An 18,301-nucleotide genomic window follows, 5' to 3' on the forward strand; every position below is an offset into this window, starting at 1 on the left:
AAGATTCCTTTATAATCATTCCTAACTTTTTAAAACGATGCAAACTTTTATATGATTTCTCTAAAACGGCTCTAAAGAATAAAAAAGTATTTAGATAATGTTTTACTACCTATCAATAATGTTATATCTGCGGTGAGCTTAATATAAAATTTAAATACGAAATTTTGCATTACGAGTTTGTTTATTTACTGTCTGCATTATATAATAAAATGTAATGATTGGCGCCAAATTTTATAAGCTGTGGACATTCGGCTAAAAGTCTACTTGCGTGTATGATATTATACAGTCAGGAGGAACATCCGATACATTAGTTTTCACTACATAAAATCATTTATTTTTTATATATTTTTTATTTCATAACGGCAAAGTAGTTATTTATGGTAAAGTAATAGTTATGGTAACAAATTAAATACCAAAGGTGGAGGAATATGTTTTTGTATTGTAAAGATTTTTAAAACAAAACTTATGGATAATTTTGATCTGTTATCCTTAGTATTTTTTTCAAAGTGTTACTGTAAATAAAAGTATATTTAATCCAAAAGTTTTATAATATTGCAATTTGTAAACTTGCGTCATTTATGTCAGTGTATTGTATATTATATCGTAAATAGTGTTTTAATAAATATTGTGGAAGAAATTAACGCTGTTTTATATATAGTTTTACCTTCACAAGGTGTAATCTGTGATTTGAAATTTAGCATAGTCCTCGCCAAACTGCTAGTCCGCTCTGAAGTTGTTGCGAGCAGGTGAAGTCATACAATTTGCTATGACGAGGCGATTGATTCATTTCTATATTCAGAGCGGACTCAGTTTTACGCGGACTATACCTTTAATTTTTTAATGTTATAGAGGGGTAAGAAAATAAAACTAAAAGTGTTTTGTAATATTTTAATTAAAATAAAAGTAAACATATTCCATTGACGACGGAATATGTATTTTGTATAAATAGTGATATTGATTAGCGATGACTAGATTCATTTTGTTTGATTGAGCATAACAATAGCATTGCCCGTACATAATTCCCCACGTTGTTTATAAGATCTCGTACACAAACAGTTCGTAAAATAATTTTTCAATTTCGTTCGTTTTATATAAGTACACTAATTATAATGATACCATTAACAATAGAAACGGTAAGGTGGTTACAACATTCCAGTTAAAAAAATATCACACAATTACAATACAATAAAAACTCTTAAACACTAAAATTAATTCAATTCAATAAACGAAAATATTCAAACAAACATATCTTCTTAACTTAAGGACGGGAAACGGAAGTAACAGAACGATTATTCTAGCGTAAAACTTACAAAATAGTTCTATAAAAAATAAACACACGTTAAAAATAAGTTTCAAACAATTCAGAACGCATCGTTATTATTGTGATATTCTATTTTCAAACAGTATTTCGATGCGGCGATAGCATATTTTTGGCGGCATTTCTGTGAAGCGATATTTTATAAATAGAAGCTATAGTTCGATAGCTTTCTGTGACGTTAGGTCAGGTATAAAGTTTATGGATGTTGCGATATTATTTGACATTTAATGTCATTTTGAATATGCACAGATAACAATAGTGCTGGTTGAATTGCGTTGTGACAGCTGTTAATAACTATAGATAGGTGTGTCAATGTTTGGCCGATTGCGTGTTTTGCATGAAGCCAGTAACAAACGGATGGGATTATCAAGTCTCGCTTAATAAAGTAGATATGTACTGAACATACTAAAATACTACTTTTATCAACAATGGGTAACTAGAGTTACTAAGCATAGGCATACGAAATTAGTTAATCTATCATGCGACTTTGTACTATAGTCGCATGATATAAGAACATCACTATCGCATTACCTATATGCCTAAATATTTAGTTGATAAAAGAAATATCGATTTGAAATCGCTATTTTGATTTTACAAACTAGATATAACTAGATAGCTATAAATCGGCTACACGATGATTATAATGTTTTTAATGAAGTCAGTACATCTCTAGTTCGGTGTTGCCCTCCCGAGTAGTGCCTGGCTAGATGCGAGATTTATTTAGAGCTCCAAGGGCCCGAAGAGGTACTTGGCGGGACAGTTCTCGCTGGTGTCGCTGAGGAACTGCGCGAACAGCTCCTGGTATCTGGACATGGTGATGCCGCCCTTCTTCCTGTCGTCATCCTGGAAACAAAATAACAGACTTCGTGTATTCCTGATCCTCCGAGGCAAGTCTCTTACACTGGGGCACGATTACGATTCTTACGGCGCCAAAATTTGAATGCGGATCCTTATAGATCTCGACGAGACAAGACGAAAAGTAAGAATAATTTTTTTTGATATCTCGCTTAGTTTTCGAGATATCGATATTTAAAAATCGAAAAATAAAAAAAAAAATATTCTTTTAATGATGTATTTCGATAGATTTTTGGAAAAGAAAACGAAAACAAAGAATATTTTTTTTCGATATCTTGCTTAGTTTTCAAGATATTAATAAATACATTATTAAAAATGTTGGAATTTTATTGAAAACATTTTTTGAAGATATATTTTATCCTTTATTATGATCATCACTATTATTATGATAATAATAATAATAATAAAAAAAAACCTAACCTAACCTAACCTAACCTAACCAATACCAACTCAAAATTCAATCACCTCTAACTTCGTTGTCCCTTGCCCGATTTCTAATTATTTTATACCATCGTACTCGTCTCAACGATACCTTTTCGCACATACTACTTCCGTTTCTCTCCGTTTTCTAAATTTTTAAATATAATTTTCTCCGTTTTTCAAAAATCAATTTTTGGTTTTTCTCATTTTCCTCCGCCGTTTCTTAACTAATTCTCTTCATTTTTCTTCTACCGTATTCTGCACGTCCTCCCCTATCCGGAGATACCAGTCGCACCCGTTTCCGCCGCGCCGTTCCTCAGCAATTTCACTTTTAAAACGCAAAAAATCGAAATTTTCGAATAATTATTGAGTATCGATATCTCGAAAACTAAGCGAGATATCAAAAAAATTTATTCTTACTTTTCGTCTTGTCTCATCGAAATCTATACGGATCCGCATTCAAATCTTGGCGCCGTAAGAACCGTAATCCCCCCTTCCTTTCACTCTTAAGCTAAGTAGGTAATCGTTAATTTCTAAAACAAGCCATGAAAAAATCAAAGTTATGCAAACCAATACGCAAAGAAGACCACGACACGACATCGCAACGTGTCACAATCACAATACGACGTCTTATCGTATGTAACCATGTGATTAAGCTCTTATATGATCGCGGTTGACAGTTTGGATTATGGTAAATCCCATGAAGTTATAGGTAAATATGGAGAACACACTTCGAATACCTACTTGAAGCAAAACCTATGTATCACCATCTCGCTCTCTGTGGGCAGACCCTCTCTGTCTAAGTAGGGTAACCTTTATTTATTTTTTCCAGGACATAGCTATAATTGTTGCTGTCCATTTATAGGTTTACAATAATATTTATATAATTATCTACATCTCATTATTACTAAGACCGAGCCCCTAAAGATTATAATATAGATCATGATAATTATGCATGCGTATAGTAAATTATGAAAGAAGCTGTTTGTTAAAGTGTGAAAGTTTAGATGTTTCTGGGTTTGTAAATTTGGCTGTTTGTTATTAGTCTAATCACGCAGAAAGTGCTGGGTCGACATGGACAGAATTTTTCGCGGAAATAGATCATGACCAGGACATAGGTTTAGTTACCGCGGCAACACGAAATGAATGACTGAGATCTGTGCGGGCGCGAGAAATAGACATCATTGTACACATCAATTTACAACAACTGCTACTAAGAGACCAACCCAGAAATTGCGAAAAAGAAATCAGATGTTTCGTTAATTTTGTTGAATAATGTAACATAATAAACAGCTATTTTTTTTACAAATTTCTGGGTTAGTCAGTGTTAAGGAGCAGGAGTGGTAAGGAGGGTGTTAAGGTGTTTTTTAACTCGTGTGCTATTTTTAATATTACGTATATATATTATACGGGAATATAATAGGAACGGCAATATATAAAAAAAAAAACAAAAACACTTTCCAAATTAAAATCATATATTATATTTTTTTTTTATTTATTATAAATGACTAAATATGATTGTTCTGTGTAGTTTCTGTCTCTTACCACGTAAATCTCGGAAAATATTTTCTTTGTGGCTCTTTAAGTGAGCACGTATACGCATTAAAAAAAACGAATGAGCTAATTGTTTAACTATCTTAGTTTCATGCAAATCATTACATTGAATGGAGTCCGTGATCGGATGGTTAAACATTTCCTGCAACAGAGGAGTAAAATATTGTGATACGACATTGATTAATTTGTTTTCTATGTTATTTTCTCCAAGTTGGCCCATCAATTTAGCTCGTTGAAAAATTTTGTCACAATATTTTACAATTTTGTAAGCTGCTACCGAAGGAAAATAAAGTTTGCCTCGGTTCACAAATGACGTAAATGAATTAAATTTATTTATAATCAAAGAATATGAATAATCTGTTGGCGGATTTTTAAGTGTTACTAAAGCATTATAACAATGTTCACAAGAAACGCGGGTAAAAATTTGTTTTACAATGTAACCAGTTATATAATATAAAATATTTTCCTGGTATGGACTAGTATGAAATGCGTCTAAATTTTGAAACACATTTTCAACATCTTCTTGATAGTCAGGTTCATCCCGAGGTAGAAACAAACTTTTCGGTTTACGGTTTTCGGTTTCGGTATATACTCTTCATGTAATGTACTTCTTGCTGTCTGAAAATTATAATATGGTTATGTATTTTACAAAATGTTGCCTTGTCATCATTAAACTTGAACTACCATTATTTCTAAATACTTATGTATAAGTAAAGGAAAGGGAAACTTACAGTTAACTTGTTAAGATTGCTTATATTTCCAAGAACTTCCCGACACTGTATTTTACTGAAATGGTCTTCAACATTGTAGCCAGCACTTTTAACTCCCATTTCCTTATGTGGAGAATTACTTTTATAAATAGTAGAACTAGTGCTTGGTACAGCCAAAGCAGCTGTTGGCACCATAGACTCTTCATGTAATGTACTTGATGTCTGAAAATTATAATATGATTATGTATTTTACAAAATGTTGCCTTTTGTCATAATTATATTTGAACTACCATTATTTATAAATACTTATGTATATGTAATATAGGTAATTAAATTAAGTGACATTTTTACCTTGACTGTGACATACGGTGATATTATTTGTTGATTTAATAATATAGTAGGAACTGCTGTTGATTTTAATCGTCTTGTTTTTAAATCATAATCTGTTTCTTGAAAATACAAATTGCAAATCCTTGCGCTTTTATAGAACTTCATTTTCAATGGTACAATTGATAGCCACAATTTTCTTCGAGTATCATTTTGAGGAAATCTAAAAAATAACATATTTATGGTTTTAATGTTAACTTATTAACATATCAGAATAGTTATAAATAAAAATTATATAATAAATTCAATATTATCTAAAAAAATAGTCTGCCTTAAGAATGGAGAAGAGTGTATGCAATAACTAAGTAACCTAGATAATTAGTTAAAACTGTTAAGGTCCTACGGTCTACGGAAAGTCCCAGATATATCCTCATTATGGTCACACTACTGCAATACTTCGTCATGTAAACAAAATAAATTAACTTCCAAAAAATCAATGAAATTCAATGTAAATGTATTTGATCTTGACATAGTTATCTTTTACAATTATTTTGAAAACACTGGTTAATCGATTTAGGAGGAAATTATGTGAAAATACAAAGAAATATGTTTACAATGATTCCATGTCAGAAATCAGGGTTTAAACACTTACGCGTGAAATTTTATATCACCATTTGGACACCACGTACTATCGCAACCACTCACAACACAACTTTGCACCATTTTTATTAACTATAACAATGTTTAACGCGAAAAATCTCAAACCAAGCTATGAACCGAAAAGTAAACAACCGCCATATTGCACGATTTATTTTGGCACATAGGGCCAATGTTGCCCCATTACCGAATCCTTAAGAAATGGGATTATAATTCGTTGAATTGCCAACCCAGATATGCATACGTGACCTACGATTTTGGGATTTTCAATTGAACTAATCATAGTTCAAGTATTTATTTAAAGGTAAATTATTTGACAGTGTTTAACTTCTGGTTAGGCTAGTGTGGTGACTAATTCTAAGAATTTTCTAGGAGATTTAAAGAAGAAGATAGCAATACTATAGTCCACACTAGAAAGAGAGGTCGGCCCACAGAAAGCGGGATGGAGATACGTAGGTATTTGCCTCAAGATTTTGTTCTAAGTCTGGCCTCCATATTTACCTATAACTTCATGGTAAATCCGTACCTATCCGTATCGTAACTGAAGTGAAATTTGAACTGTATCACTATATAATTAATGGCAATTTATTTTCGCTGCTGTCTCTCTGTGAAGGGTGTGGTAAGACAGACATACAAGTATTTCAAAGTTATATGACCCCCTGTGAATGATAACAGATGTCCATTATCGTCAATAATCTCTTACCATTAGGTTACCCTTACTATTAGAACGAAGCACATTACTAAAAAGCAACTAAATTTAATAAACAGCCCACAACAATTATTTATTAATCGTAATCGAAATGTCTAGAAGCGAATAAAGCCATAAAACACGAATGGGAGCGTAAAATGATGCAACCGGTGGGTAAACGGGTAACGAGCTTTCTCTTGGCGCGCGACCAACTGGGGCTGTGACGACGGCACACTATTGTCTGGTAATTGATTGTAAGTGTGTTGACAACTCTTTAATGTATTGTGAGTACGGGTCTCTGGGACAGCTGGAGACAGGTCAGGAGATATGTCACCACGCTGAAGGTCCGTGGTGGACTCCGGGCCAGATTATTAAGAGACAGATTAAGAGATGTTACTACGCTGTAGGTGGTACCTCCGTGGTGGACTCCGCCACACCTATTTCTGCCAAATTCTGCCTTTTCTGCCTAATAACAGCAGTTTTAAGCGCTGCTGTGTCTGGTTTGAAAGGTGGCCAGTTTTACGATAAGGAAGACATACTTTTACGAGGCGTTCCAGTTTAGTCCTTAGGGGAAGTGACGCATTTGTTGCCGACCTCAGGCTAATAAAATTTATTCAATTTTAATTCCATTAAGTAACAGATTGTTTTAACGAGAAAGTCCTTTTATTCTATTACAATGCGATTTTAGAATTCCTTGTGTCCTGTCAGAAACACACAAACAGACGTCGTGAAAGAAACGTGAACGAAGAGATATACACCTGAAGGTTCCCCATAATGTTTCAAAGTATAAATACCAACCCGTCAACTCTTCTCACTTTTAGAAGAACACCGAAGTGTGGTCATGGATTAAAAGTATAATAATCCAAAAAACATACTGTTTATTTAAGATACTTATAGGATACTACAATATAGATATCCGATCTATCAATACCAAAAATCTAGTTCTAAATCTAGAATAACCGCTCCCACACACTTGTCCTGGCGAGCCCACCTGCCGTGGGCAATGTCACTGCCACTACACCGTCAATTTGTTATTTTAAAATAAGTAGCAACTGACTGGGACCTCGTTTCATTCATTCCTAGCTTCAAGATATCTTGGATGACTCACGGGCATATTTAAGAGAAATAAATTACTACATAAAATCTAAATATAGGCTGGTAATACTTTTTAGGGTTCCATACTCGAAGGGTAAAAACGGAACCCGGCTACCAAGCCTCCGCTGTGGGTTCGACGGTCAGTAGCGTAACGTAACGTGATGCTAATACGAGTAGATATGTAGATACTTGAAATTTTTTCAGGGTAACTTTAGCCACTCTTTATAAGGAAGAAACCAGTTGTTTTTAGCATTTTTAGCTTATCTATTGAACCGCAGTAGATACTTTAAATTACCACAATACATGTACTTCTATAGCTGTTAATGTTGCTCATAATTTTTTATTAGGGTAAAAATGTGTCCGTATAATATTGATTTTTTCTTTTTAAACGGTTTTATTTTTATTTAGAACTTCTATAAAATTACTATATGCTATAATTGAGTCCCTTTACACAAGTAGTAAGTCGATTTTTCAGTGCATTTATCTACCCCCTGAAAATAGACTATTCACTATTTACAATCTTTGACTATTGTACCTAGCAGATGTAATTCACCGTAGATTTTTTTCGAATAAACTAAGTTTAAAAAATATTGACATTGAATTTCCATAATTAAATCCGATTTTATTTTGTAATTGATCGTCAGCAGTACATACTTAATAGGTATTTACTTTAAAATTTTGCGCTAATGCGCACAAACCTTTGTATAAACGTTTCTGATGCTCCCATCAATTACGATAGAATTAATGGCTTCAATGACTATGGTTTTCAAACAATACATCCATTAACCAGCGATTCCCATCAATGTTAAAATTTGGTTCGTCATTGACATAAATCCGGTGGGATTGTTTGCCAAAATCCCGGGGTATTCCGGGAGCTGAGTAATGCTTGATGATTCTATCCGCAATACATCAGAGTGATACAAATTGATTTTTTAAACAGTCTTGAGATCTTGTTTGATTTATGACGGTTTTTGAAGCATCGATTACGGTTTTACGGTTTGTTTATGAGTGCTTAAATGGTTTGGCATTGGTTCGTAATAAAGTTACCGGAGTAGATTTTTCGTTTGATGGAGAATAATGTAAACACACGCACAATGTTTATCCTTTGTTATTCGATGTGATTTATTCTGCACACAGCACACGTAATTCAATAATTGTTATAAAACAAAAACCCATCGTTTTAAATTATAGCCAATATTACTCCTACAACTTAGACGAATCCAACGGCTCCTCATATTATGTTACATTCCGTCGAGCCGTTTGGACTGGGTATGCCAAAAAATTGGACATACCTAAGCCGGAAAACATTACTCTCCGCGTCGGATAAAAAACGATCAATAAGATGTCATAAACATGGGTTAGTTTTAACTAATTTCTCAAAAGAAAAGTTACTTAATACATCGCGGAGATATTTTTTGGAAATATATAAAGTAAATGCCAGCCCTGACATCGGCCGCCGGACGCGAGAAGTCGGTTAATTAATCAAATAGGAGCGCCAAATAAACAAATAGTGTAGTGTACACCTAGATAGATATTACTGCCAAAGTGTTAATTTGTAGATCTTATGCGAAATGTGCGGTAAGCATATGTATAACTTTTTATAGACAAATCATAGGTAGATGGATAGCTCATTTATACCACTAATTAAGCAACTTCAGCAATATTACACAAATTGTTACTTGACAATTAAGAAATTCGTTCTGTCGTGGTTCGACTTTGGCGGCACCATCTCTATAGCTATTTCTAATAACACCAGTGTTTAAATTGCTCTGTTATAGTTTAAAAGATAAGGGAAAGACACTGATATGATGATCTAAATTAGCCCTCAGAATAACAACGCAGCAGCAAGCAGCAGGTGTCGAACTCAGGTAGGGCTCCAAACGTATCATTATATAAGGATTATAGACATCCATAGTCGGTAGAACCATTACAATCAGATGGACAGAATTCTCGTTTGCTATTATATATATTTGAAAAATAAAACTTCGAAATTGTGGGCTCGGAAACCTCGGAGAATTTTATTATACAGTAAATATGTAATTTATTAATTAAAATTCATAGTAAGTCCTTGTCTTTATGTAGGTACTTTGATGGTGGATATCGCAAGCGTCACTAGCCTTCTGCGTTTCGTCAATGAAAAAATGTCAGGAATTTATCTAACTATGTCAGCATTCGTTACATAGATATTGGACAGACTTGTACGATTTTCATTTATATATTTAAGAATAGTATCTAAAATATTTTTAGCTGATTCTGAAGGCCCAATTGCATGTATCTCTGAAGTCGTAGAAACGTCAAATAAAATGGAATTTCTGGAACTTACCCTTAGCATAGGCGACCAGAAACAAATTACTCATTTAGGACTTTTTTGCGGAGAAATTTCAGAGATAAAAATACCTACATTCGCAGATCCTTTCATATAAGTAACAAATTTCTTCCGTCCCAACTGAAGCGAACCCACGCAACCGTAAAACGCTTCATAAGTGACGAGAAAACGGTCATCTTCATCTTACAATCATTTTACAATTACGTTCATTTGCTGCTTCGACTACATAAAACAGAAAAACTTGTAAGCCCGAAGTATATTTAAATCAAAACATCACTTACATTCAACAGGGAGTTGAAGGCTTCATCAATAACTTTGATGTCTTCCACGACCATTCTCTGCACGCAGTCGTATCTGTACTCCTCGATCCCCATCACGCCGTCATTGTTGATGTCTGTCATTTTGAAGTTGGACTCGATAAACGCTTTCAGCGCCTGTGGGAACTCGCTATACTTCTTCCCCACGCAACTGTTTTTTACCGCGGTCTTAAACTCCTCGACTGAGACCGTGCCGTCCTGAAAGGATGCTAATTGTCAGCAAAATGGCCGTTGAACACAAAAACAAAATGGCGGAAGCGCTACAGCTGCGGCGTGCTCTCAAAGTTTTCAGCGAGCTATAACTATTGTTATTTGCGTTGTAAAATTAGTAATTGTAACGAGTACCTAAATCTTTTATGTTAGTACAAGTGTTGTTGTTAATTAATTGGCTTGTTTTATGTCTTATTTTTCCTGTAAAAGTAAGTAGTGTGTGTGTCATTAAAATAGTGTCACTGTGGTAGGTTTTAAAAGTGTAGTTCAACCCCATTTTATAATGTAGGTTTCGTACAGTAGCATTTTCTTTAGCAACGATACAATTATCTACCTCTCGATTTTTATCGTTTACTATCTACCTATCTTTAAGCTTTATTTGTATACTCAAATGCTCTACATTGTTATAGCTAGGTTATTTATTCGTTAATGCTACATTAATTTTATAAAAATAAAATTACATTATTTTCTATGTAATTAAAACATTTTCATAATTGTCTACACATCATCTACCAGTTAGATCTAGTTAACTTACTACCAGCTTACCATACAAAGCTCTACCAAGCTTTCGCTAAGCCTTCAGCGCTGAAGCCGGTTGTAGTGCATACCTCGAGTTAATAACATTAGCTCTATGTTACCAGTTGCGTCTAGCGTGGCGTAGCGTGTATGTAGAGGAGGTAACCGACATAGTCAAGAACCTTGTCGAAGTCCGCCAGCCGCGTGATCTCCTCCCAGAGGCTGAGCATGATGTGCTCGTACTTCTGCAGCCGTTCAGCGCTGCAGTCGCCCTTGCCCTCCAGCACGCAGGAGCGCAGCGCCAGGCACTGGAAGTCGTGCGCGTCCAGGAAACCATTGTTGTCGATATCTGGAATGTGTAGGAGTTGTTCTTATTGAATTTGTAGAATGTAGAGCATAGACTCTTATATATACTACAGGTTACACTGATGCAGTTGTAAAATTTTCGATTTTGCAGTGCTATTAACCTATACTGCTCATTGTAGTTTATGTATGGACTAAAAATCTGTTAAAACTAATTGTTTTAAATATTAGAAAATATTATATACAGTCAAAACAAAAATTGCGGAGTAAAATGACAAATCTCCTAAATCTGGCCAAGTTGTTAAAAATTGGGAAAAGTGGGAAAAACGTAACCTAAGGATTTGTGACAATAACTTTAGTTATTTCTAAGATTAATTTTATTCAATACCTATTAAAATCTATGTAACCTGTTATATAAATACGAACAAAATCCACATGTAATTAGTCAGCTGCTCACTAAAAATAAGATTGTAAACGTTGCAGACTATCAAAATACTATTTCGTTCTATTTCAGTCGCGATCATCAATTGAAGAGCCTAGTGTTTGTCAATTACCGACGGTTAATTTTAACGTATGGTAATGGCTTCTCGGGATCGTTAGCAGAGGAATTAACACTTTGAAATGTCGAAAAAACACTGGATTAAATCAGAAATTGAGTTTTAATGCTCTTAATTCGTAACGTAAAGCCATTAGCGAGGTATTTTTCGTTTATTTTGTGCCCGGATCACGTTGTGGTAGATGTCTTTATTCGCTAATTTAAGCTTGCTGTAGTATCATCATCGACCCTTTATTGTCCTACTACTGGAAATGTGTCCTCTATTAAAGTGAAACAAATAGTTTAAGCTATTGATAGTTTACCAAGCTCGCCAGGTGCGGAGCGGACTTCACACACCTTTGAAAACGTTTTTAGCTGTGTTATACTTAGTTTATTAATCATTTGGGATATAATTTGGAATTTCTCTGTGCTTTCTTAGTATTCGTACCTACTTTTGTAATGTAGGTACATTGGTAATTTCTTTCCGATGTCTACTTTTGTCAGTAGGTATTATTATTTTATCAACATTAATTTTTGTGTTATGTCAGAGCATTATTTCTTTGATTAATTGATTTATTCAGCTTCTATTAGAAATAGCTTTTAACGGCGATAGGATGTATATCGTGAGAAAATCTACACGGCGCATTGCGCTAGTAAAGTTATCAAAGGCCTCTGAAGTTTACCAACCATCAAAGATTAGTGAGATAGATCATGTTCATGACTTTTTTATTTTGCTTTGTAACATTTTTTGTGCTTTTTGGTAGGAAAGTAATAGGATAAGTTGAAAATGTGGGGATGAGGAGATTAATAATAGTTCAGCTCTGTTTCAAAAAATCGGTAGGAATTTTAATTGTGTCATACATTTTGCTGATAGTTAATAACGCAATGGGGAAGCGGGTGAAATGAAGCAACGGGATTGAAATTTGGTTCTTTTCAAATTTTACATGGAACTTGTCGTTCATAACATTTTTCACACATAGTGTTCTTATGCTTAGTACTGTTGTTAAAAAAGGAGACGGTTCCATGCATTGTACGTGATATATATTTTGAAGTATCTTTTTTTAAATACCTTTAGTAATGTTTAAATAATTAATCTATTTTTTTCAGTATAGTAGTAGGTACGCTTATATTCATTTCGACAATCAAACTGTAGTAATCTGTTCCATTTTTTGCTGTCATTGTGATCTTACAAAATACTGAGTCATCAAGATGCGATCATCAAAAATTTGGCGTACTCGACAGCAATTAGTAATGGCGGCATTGCTGCTGAAAAATTGTAGCAATGTGAGCGCCCGTGTCGCAACAGACAAATTAGAACGTTGCCACTTGGCGGCCGGTAAACAATACTGGCCATTACATGCGACCAACGCCAAGACCAGCCTTTCGCAAGCAATCAGCTCCGATCCACAATCCACAGATAATTAACGCGTAAACAACCACGCTAATTTTCCGACAGGGATTTATATCGGTATCGGTCTTTGCCAATCAGACGCTTCAATGTCGACTATTGTCTATGTCGGAACTTCGAAAATAGAACTAGGTGGTAGTTAATTTTTTTCCAATTAAGTGATATACGGCATGGATAATAATAATATTTTTATACGTAGTTTTAGTTACTTTCCATAATTATCCATTATCTTTCCATAAGTTTATCCTGTTAAGGAAGAATGAAAATAATATAGACGATGCAACTTTTTAATAACAATACAATACAATAATTCTTTATTCCACACCAAAGACACAATAAAATAAACAACAATAATAAATTATTAGGGGTACAACCGGCGGTCTTATCACTAACATAGCGATCTCTTCCAGACAACCATTGATTTTAAGGTAACAAGTAGCAAGTGAGACAGGGTAGGGTGTACATAATATGTATACCAACTTTAATATGACAGCAGCATGTATCTAACATCAAAATAGCAAAAGGAGAAAAACACAGAATGAGGGAAAGAAAAGATTGAAGATTTACCCTATTAAGAACTGTGTTCATTAATAATAAATTGTGTTATAAGTGTGTTTTGTTATTAATAGCCACGTATTATTAATAACAGATAACTAATTTGACCGCGCTCATAATGCATAATTGATTAATGTGATATTGTTGCCAGTGTTCGAATGTAAAAAGTCTAAGTACCCTGATGAACATAAATAGATTAATTACGGAAGCTATTATACCACCATGCCAAAAATGTTTGTTATTTCATTTATTACTTCGTCTAGGTATTTAGATATCTCAGTAGCTAATTAATGTACCGAATTAACTAGAGCTTCAGCGATCAACGGACTAACGATTTGATTTTGGTTTTACCAGGGTCTTAGATGATATGAAGAGAAGCCCGTATTTATATTTGCAGCCTAGTTTTTTTAAATGGGGCGTAAAAAAGCTATGTAAGCCAGTGTATTTAAATTAAAAAAAAACAGTCATTGTTAATAAATGTTTTTACATTATAATTTTATTTAAATTCAGTAAAAATTAAATATATGTATTTATAAATTTATTCACATCTTAAATACTTAATTCCTACTTATTACTTGGATCCGGAACAATTAAGTCATTAACGTACCATCGAAAACTTGCAAGCATTTTGTAGATGCTCTAACTTTGCGAGGCAATTAAAGAGTTAAATTTAGAAAATGTTTAAATACGTAGTGACAATGCCTGTGATTGATTACGGTAATGAAGAAACTGAGTAGCAAATACCCGCAGGCTAGCTGAAGTCTGGCGACGCTCAACAATAATAAATAAAATAACTAATGAATACATTTTGTACTTACTTCAATACTGTAAGTAGACTTGTAGAAAAAAACTTTAAGTTGTCTTTGATTGGTATAAAATATGTAACAGGCATATAAAACGCTGTCTTGGTTGTAAATAAATAATCATATGCGAAAAAGTAGGTATTTGCCTAGGGCCATAATAATATTTCAATTAGATTCTAAAAAGATTGAATATTTCAAAATAAGTTTATTAACATTATAGTTAGATGTGAGTCTAAGTTTAAACTTGGTATATAGTTAATTTATGAGATATATTAAAGAGGAATATATGCCTGGTTGTATTAGAAATTTTGAGTATCATGGTAAATTCTATGATTAAGTGCCAGGTGCATATACACAAGGTACCTATGATAAACTATACCTTACCACAGAATAGACCGGTCGACAGTCTGTTATATTATTTACTGTTCTATGCAACTAAGATCGTAAATTCCAGGCAAATGCAGACATGTTCGTGGTATGCATTATTTAGCCGTGTAAATAGTTCAAAGTTACCTTTATACCAGCACACATGTCACATACCTATTTACTGCACTTAGACTGCGCCCTTTAACCGTTTTCTTTAATTTTACCTTTTTGTGAAATAATTATAATAACTTTTTATATTTGTTACTTGGTAGCATGTCATCTCTAATTTTATAAACAACTAGCTGACCCGGCAAACGTTGTATTGCCATATAAATGAAAAAAATGTTAAGGATGAACAACCCTTATCCCTTAGGCGTATGAAAATCGGTAAAGCCGTTTCGGAGGAGTACGATAGCTAACATTGTGATACGAGAATTTTATATATAAGATATATCTAATCGTTAATGCACGCAGTGTCTTAACTTAAGGGAGCCGAACTTAGCTTGAAATTAACGGCTTACCTTATTTAAACGGCTATTAAAATTTTGGGTAGGGGCTAAATCACCTGCCTTTCCCCATATAGTGTGCAAGAGACATACCTTGAGGCATGCAAAATGTCTGGTAGAGTCACGCAAAATGTCTGGTAGAGTCCCTCTGCACCTAATCCTGGATAACACGCTGATTTCATTTAGATTTAGAAAACTACCATGGGATTGTGCTCAACTGAAAGGAAGATCAGAAGTAGTCACCTCACTAATCTATGAGTGTTGGTTATCACAAGAGACGAATAACTTTCTTAGAAGACGCTGCTGCATTTATTCTAAATGTCATTGCGTCCTATATAATCTTATCCTATATATCCTAGATGTATCTAGGAAAAAAAATGTGCTACAAATTAAGACACTGAGAAATATTTAAGTAGATATGCGAATGCAAGCATACAAGAAAATAAAAGATGAGGTTACCAATAAGACAAGTACTTAAATACCGGTTAACCTAAGCAAACGTAGTAGTGCATTCATAGTGGTTTGATATAAATAACCCCTTTGATTCAAGTCCAATGGTGTAACCACGGACAGCAGACCTAATGCCCCAATAACCTTTTAATCACCAACAATATATTGTATCCGGCTGCTATACATCGGAATTTTTGCATATACATTCGTCCTTTATTAATATTCAATCTATCCAATGTTTTGGATATCAAAGTTAGACATTTGACTATTCCTGCCGGTTATAAATTGCCAAACCTTTGGTAGGCAAAAAATGGATAGTTTGGTTATTATCTATACTAATATTATAAAGAGGAAAACTTTATTTGTTTGTTTGTTTTATTGTAATGAATAGGCTCAAAAACTACTGGACCGATTTTAAAAACTCTTTTAAAAATTCGAAAGCTACATTATCCACGAGTAACATAGGCTATATTTTACATGAAATATATTTGATAAATAGATTTTGAGACGGTACAAAGTTTGCCGGGTCAGCTAGTTATCAATAAAAGGTGAAATGTAGTAGAGTGCGACTGATCCCTCCTACACAAATTTCTTGTTTTGGCTTACAGCTTTTCTGCAGTATGTTATACTATTCTAGTTATAACGATATTATAAATCTGATTCTGGAATTTTAAAAACAGTCCCTCGTAATCCTGTTTTGGAGTTCAATCCTGATTATGTCATTATGGTGCACTGGAATTTGTACTATGGAAGTTTCAAATACGCATGAAGTTCATCTTGAAACGCAAAGATCGCGATTCAATTATTGATCACAAGTTAGAAACGTGGTAGAAACGATATGGTATGAGCGGAGAGGTACCACCATCTTATTTTAACGTTTTGCATTTCGGTTAAGGACGTGGATGTCTTACATATGAGGCGAGCATTGTAGTCCTCAGAAGTGTCTGTAATCGGCTGCAGCCAGAACTCTTGTTCCATATAGTGTTGGTTACATATGTCCATGGGCGGCAGCAACCAGTCATAATCAGGTGGATTTCATGCTTGTTTGCTAATTCAATCTTATAGAAACGTTGTATATTCCAAATCTAAATAATAAATGTTCCAAATCGGTTTGATGATCCTTCAAGCAGGATAAAAGTCAAATGTCCAACCAGGGACAATTCCAGGATCGTCCAAGTTCCAACTTCAACTTGGGTGGTTTTCCAAAACTTCAATCACAATTAGTGCGAATGAACCTCCGTCGTAATGTAATTGTAGCCAATCCTGAATTCTAGGTTTCCTAAGCGTTTACGTCGTTTGTGTCTCAAATACTAGCCCGCGCAAATCCCTAGTGGCGAATATCATGACCAAGGCTAGCCCCAATTTTTAATTTAGGTTACTATGAATTTAAAATTTATTTGCTCCACGATGGTACTTGTTTGTGTCATAATTAAACACGAGTGGGACCGAGCGATGAATTCTGACTTTCAAAGTAAGTATCAGTATTTCGAGTATAATATCTGACTTAGTACCAATGGGCTCTTAAAATTGAATACGGAGATTTCGATTACTTTGGAAATAAAATTAAGTAGGTAAATAAAAGTAAATCTAAGAATGATAGTCATTGTTCAATTGCCAACTTTTAAAATCTCTATCAATATAATTCAGGTAAGTAACCGGTAAAAACCGTTAATAGGAAGTCGCACTGATAGTTTAAGATCCTTCCAACAAGATGCATCTCTATCAAAATAATTTGAATCCTAAACACTCAAAAAAATAGAAAAAGTCATGGACTTACCGTAAAGATATCTCACGACGAAGGCGACTCTGTTGTCCCAGGTGTAGGCCATGTTGTCCGAGGTGAGAGACAAGCGTGTCGGTACCAAAAGGCTACGGTGGTAGCAGTGGCAGGTGGTAACGCGGCGGCGGTCGGCCTACAACTGCCGGCAGTCGGCCGCCGCGCGCGCCACTCCGCCTCGAATAAACGATCGCGGTACGAGACGCGTGCAACGTCATGGATGACTCTACATTCCAAATAAATGCCCTACGAAATAGCTGGTATCGTAGTAACTTCATGAGTTACGAGTATTATGATCGCTGTGACTAAAGTAATGGCTAAAGTACTAGGTTTCAACTGTTTCGAGAAATTAGCGTTATTGTTGCTTAAATGGTTTCTACAACTGGTGATCCTTCGAAGGAACTCCCATATGATATAATTTATTTAATTTAAGATATGTTATGTTAAAATTATATGCGATGTAAAATATCATATTTGGTTAATTTCAAATCTTCACAAGATGTTGCATAAATATAATTACCTAATACGAATATTAGAGTGATGATATCTGTTAAAAATCAACAATTTTGAAGCAGCAGGTCACAAAATTTCAAACAGGTACAAAC

General features: G+C 34.2%; 2 protein-coding genes across 3 annotated transcripts; both read right to left on the minus strand.

Moving 5' to 3' along the window:
- Positions 1 to 1,977: 1,977 nt before the first annotated feature.
- Scp1 (Sarcoplasmic calcium-binding protein 1) lies at positions 1,978 to 17,885 on the minus strand. 2 transcript variants are annotated; one of them, XM_073088921.1, is made up of 4 exons: positions 17,697 to 17,885; positions 11,176 to 11,342; positions 10,232 to 10,465; positions 1,978 to 2,161 (listed from the first exon to the last, which is right to left on the minus strand). In XM_073088921.1, the coding sequence occupies exons 1-4, from the start codon at positions 17,746 to 17,748 to the stop codon at positions 2,039 to 2,041; spliced, it is 576 nt and encodes a 191-aa protein (XP_072945022.1). In that variant the 5' UTR covers positions 17,749 to 17,885; the 3' UTR covers positions 1,978 to 2,038. The 2 variants fall into 2 exon arrangements, with proteins under 2 accessions (XP_072945022.1, XP_072945021.1); XM_073088920.1 differs by having other exon boundaries at positions 11,164 to 11,342.
- Positions 4,051 to 6,352, minus strand: LOC140753924 (uncharacterized). The gene is made up of 4 exons (XM_073088766.1): positions 5,837 to 6,352; positions 5,209 to 5,407; positions 4,879 to 5,079; positions 4,051 to 4,765 (listed from the first exon to the last, which is right to left on the minus strand). The coding sequence occupies exons 1-4, from the start codon at positions 5,905 to 5,907 to the stop codon at positions 4,640 to 4,642; spliced, it is 597 nt and encodes a 198-aa protein (XP_072944867.1). The 5' UTR covers positions 5,908 to 6,352; the 3' UTR covers positions 4,051 to 4,639.
- Positions 17,886 to 18,301: the final 416 nt, after the last annotated feature.

This window comes from Epargyreus clarus, unplaced genomic scaffold (assembly GCF_041222505.1).
Source record: "Epargyreus clarus isolate Ecla_fem2 unplaced genomic scaffold, WU_Ecla_fem_2.2 ptg000027l, whole genome shotgun sequence".
Classification (NCBI taxonomy): domain Eukaryota; kingdom Metazoa; phylum Arthropoda; class Insecta; order Lepidoptera; family Hesperiidae; genus Epargyreus; species Epargyreus clarus.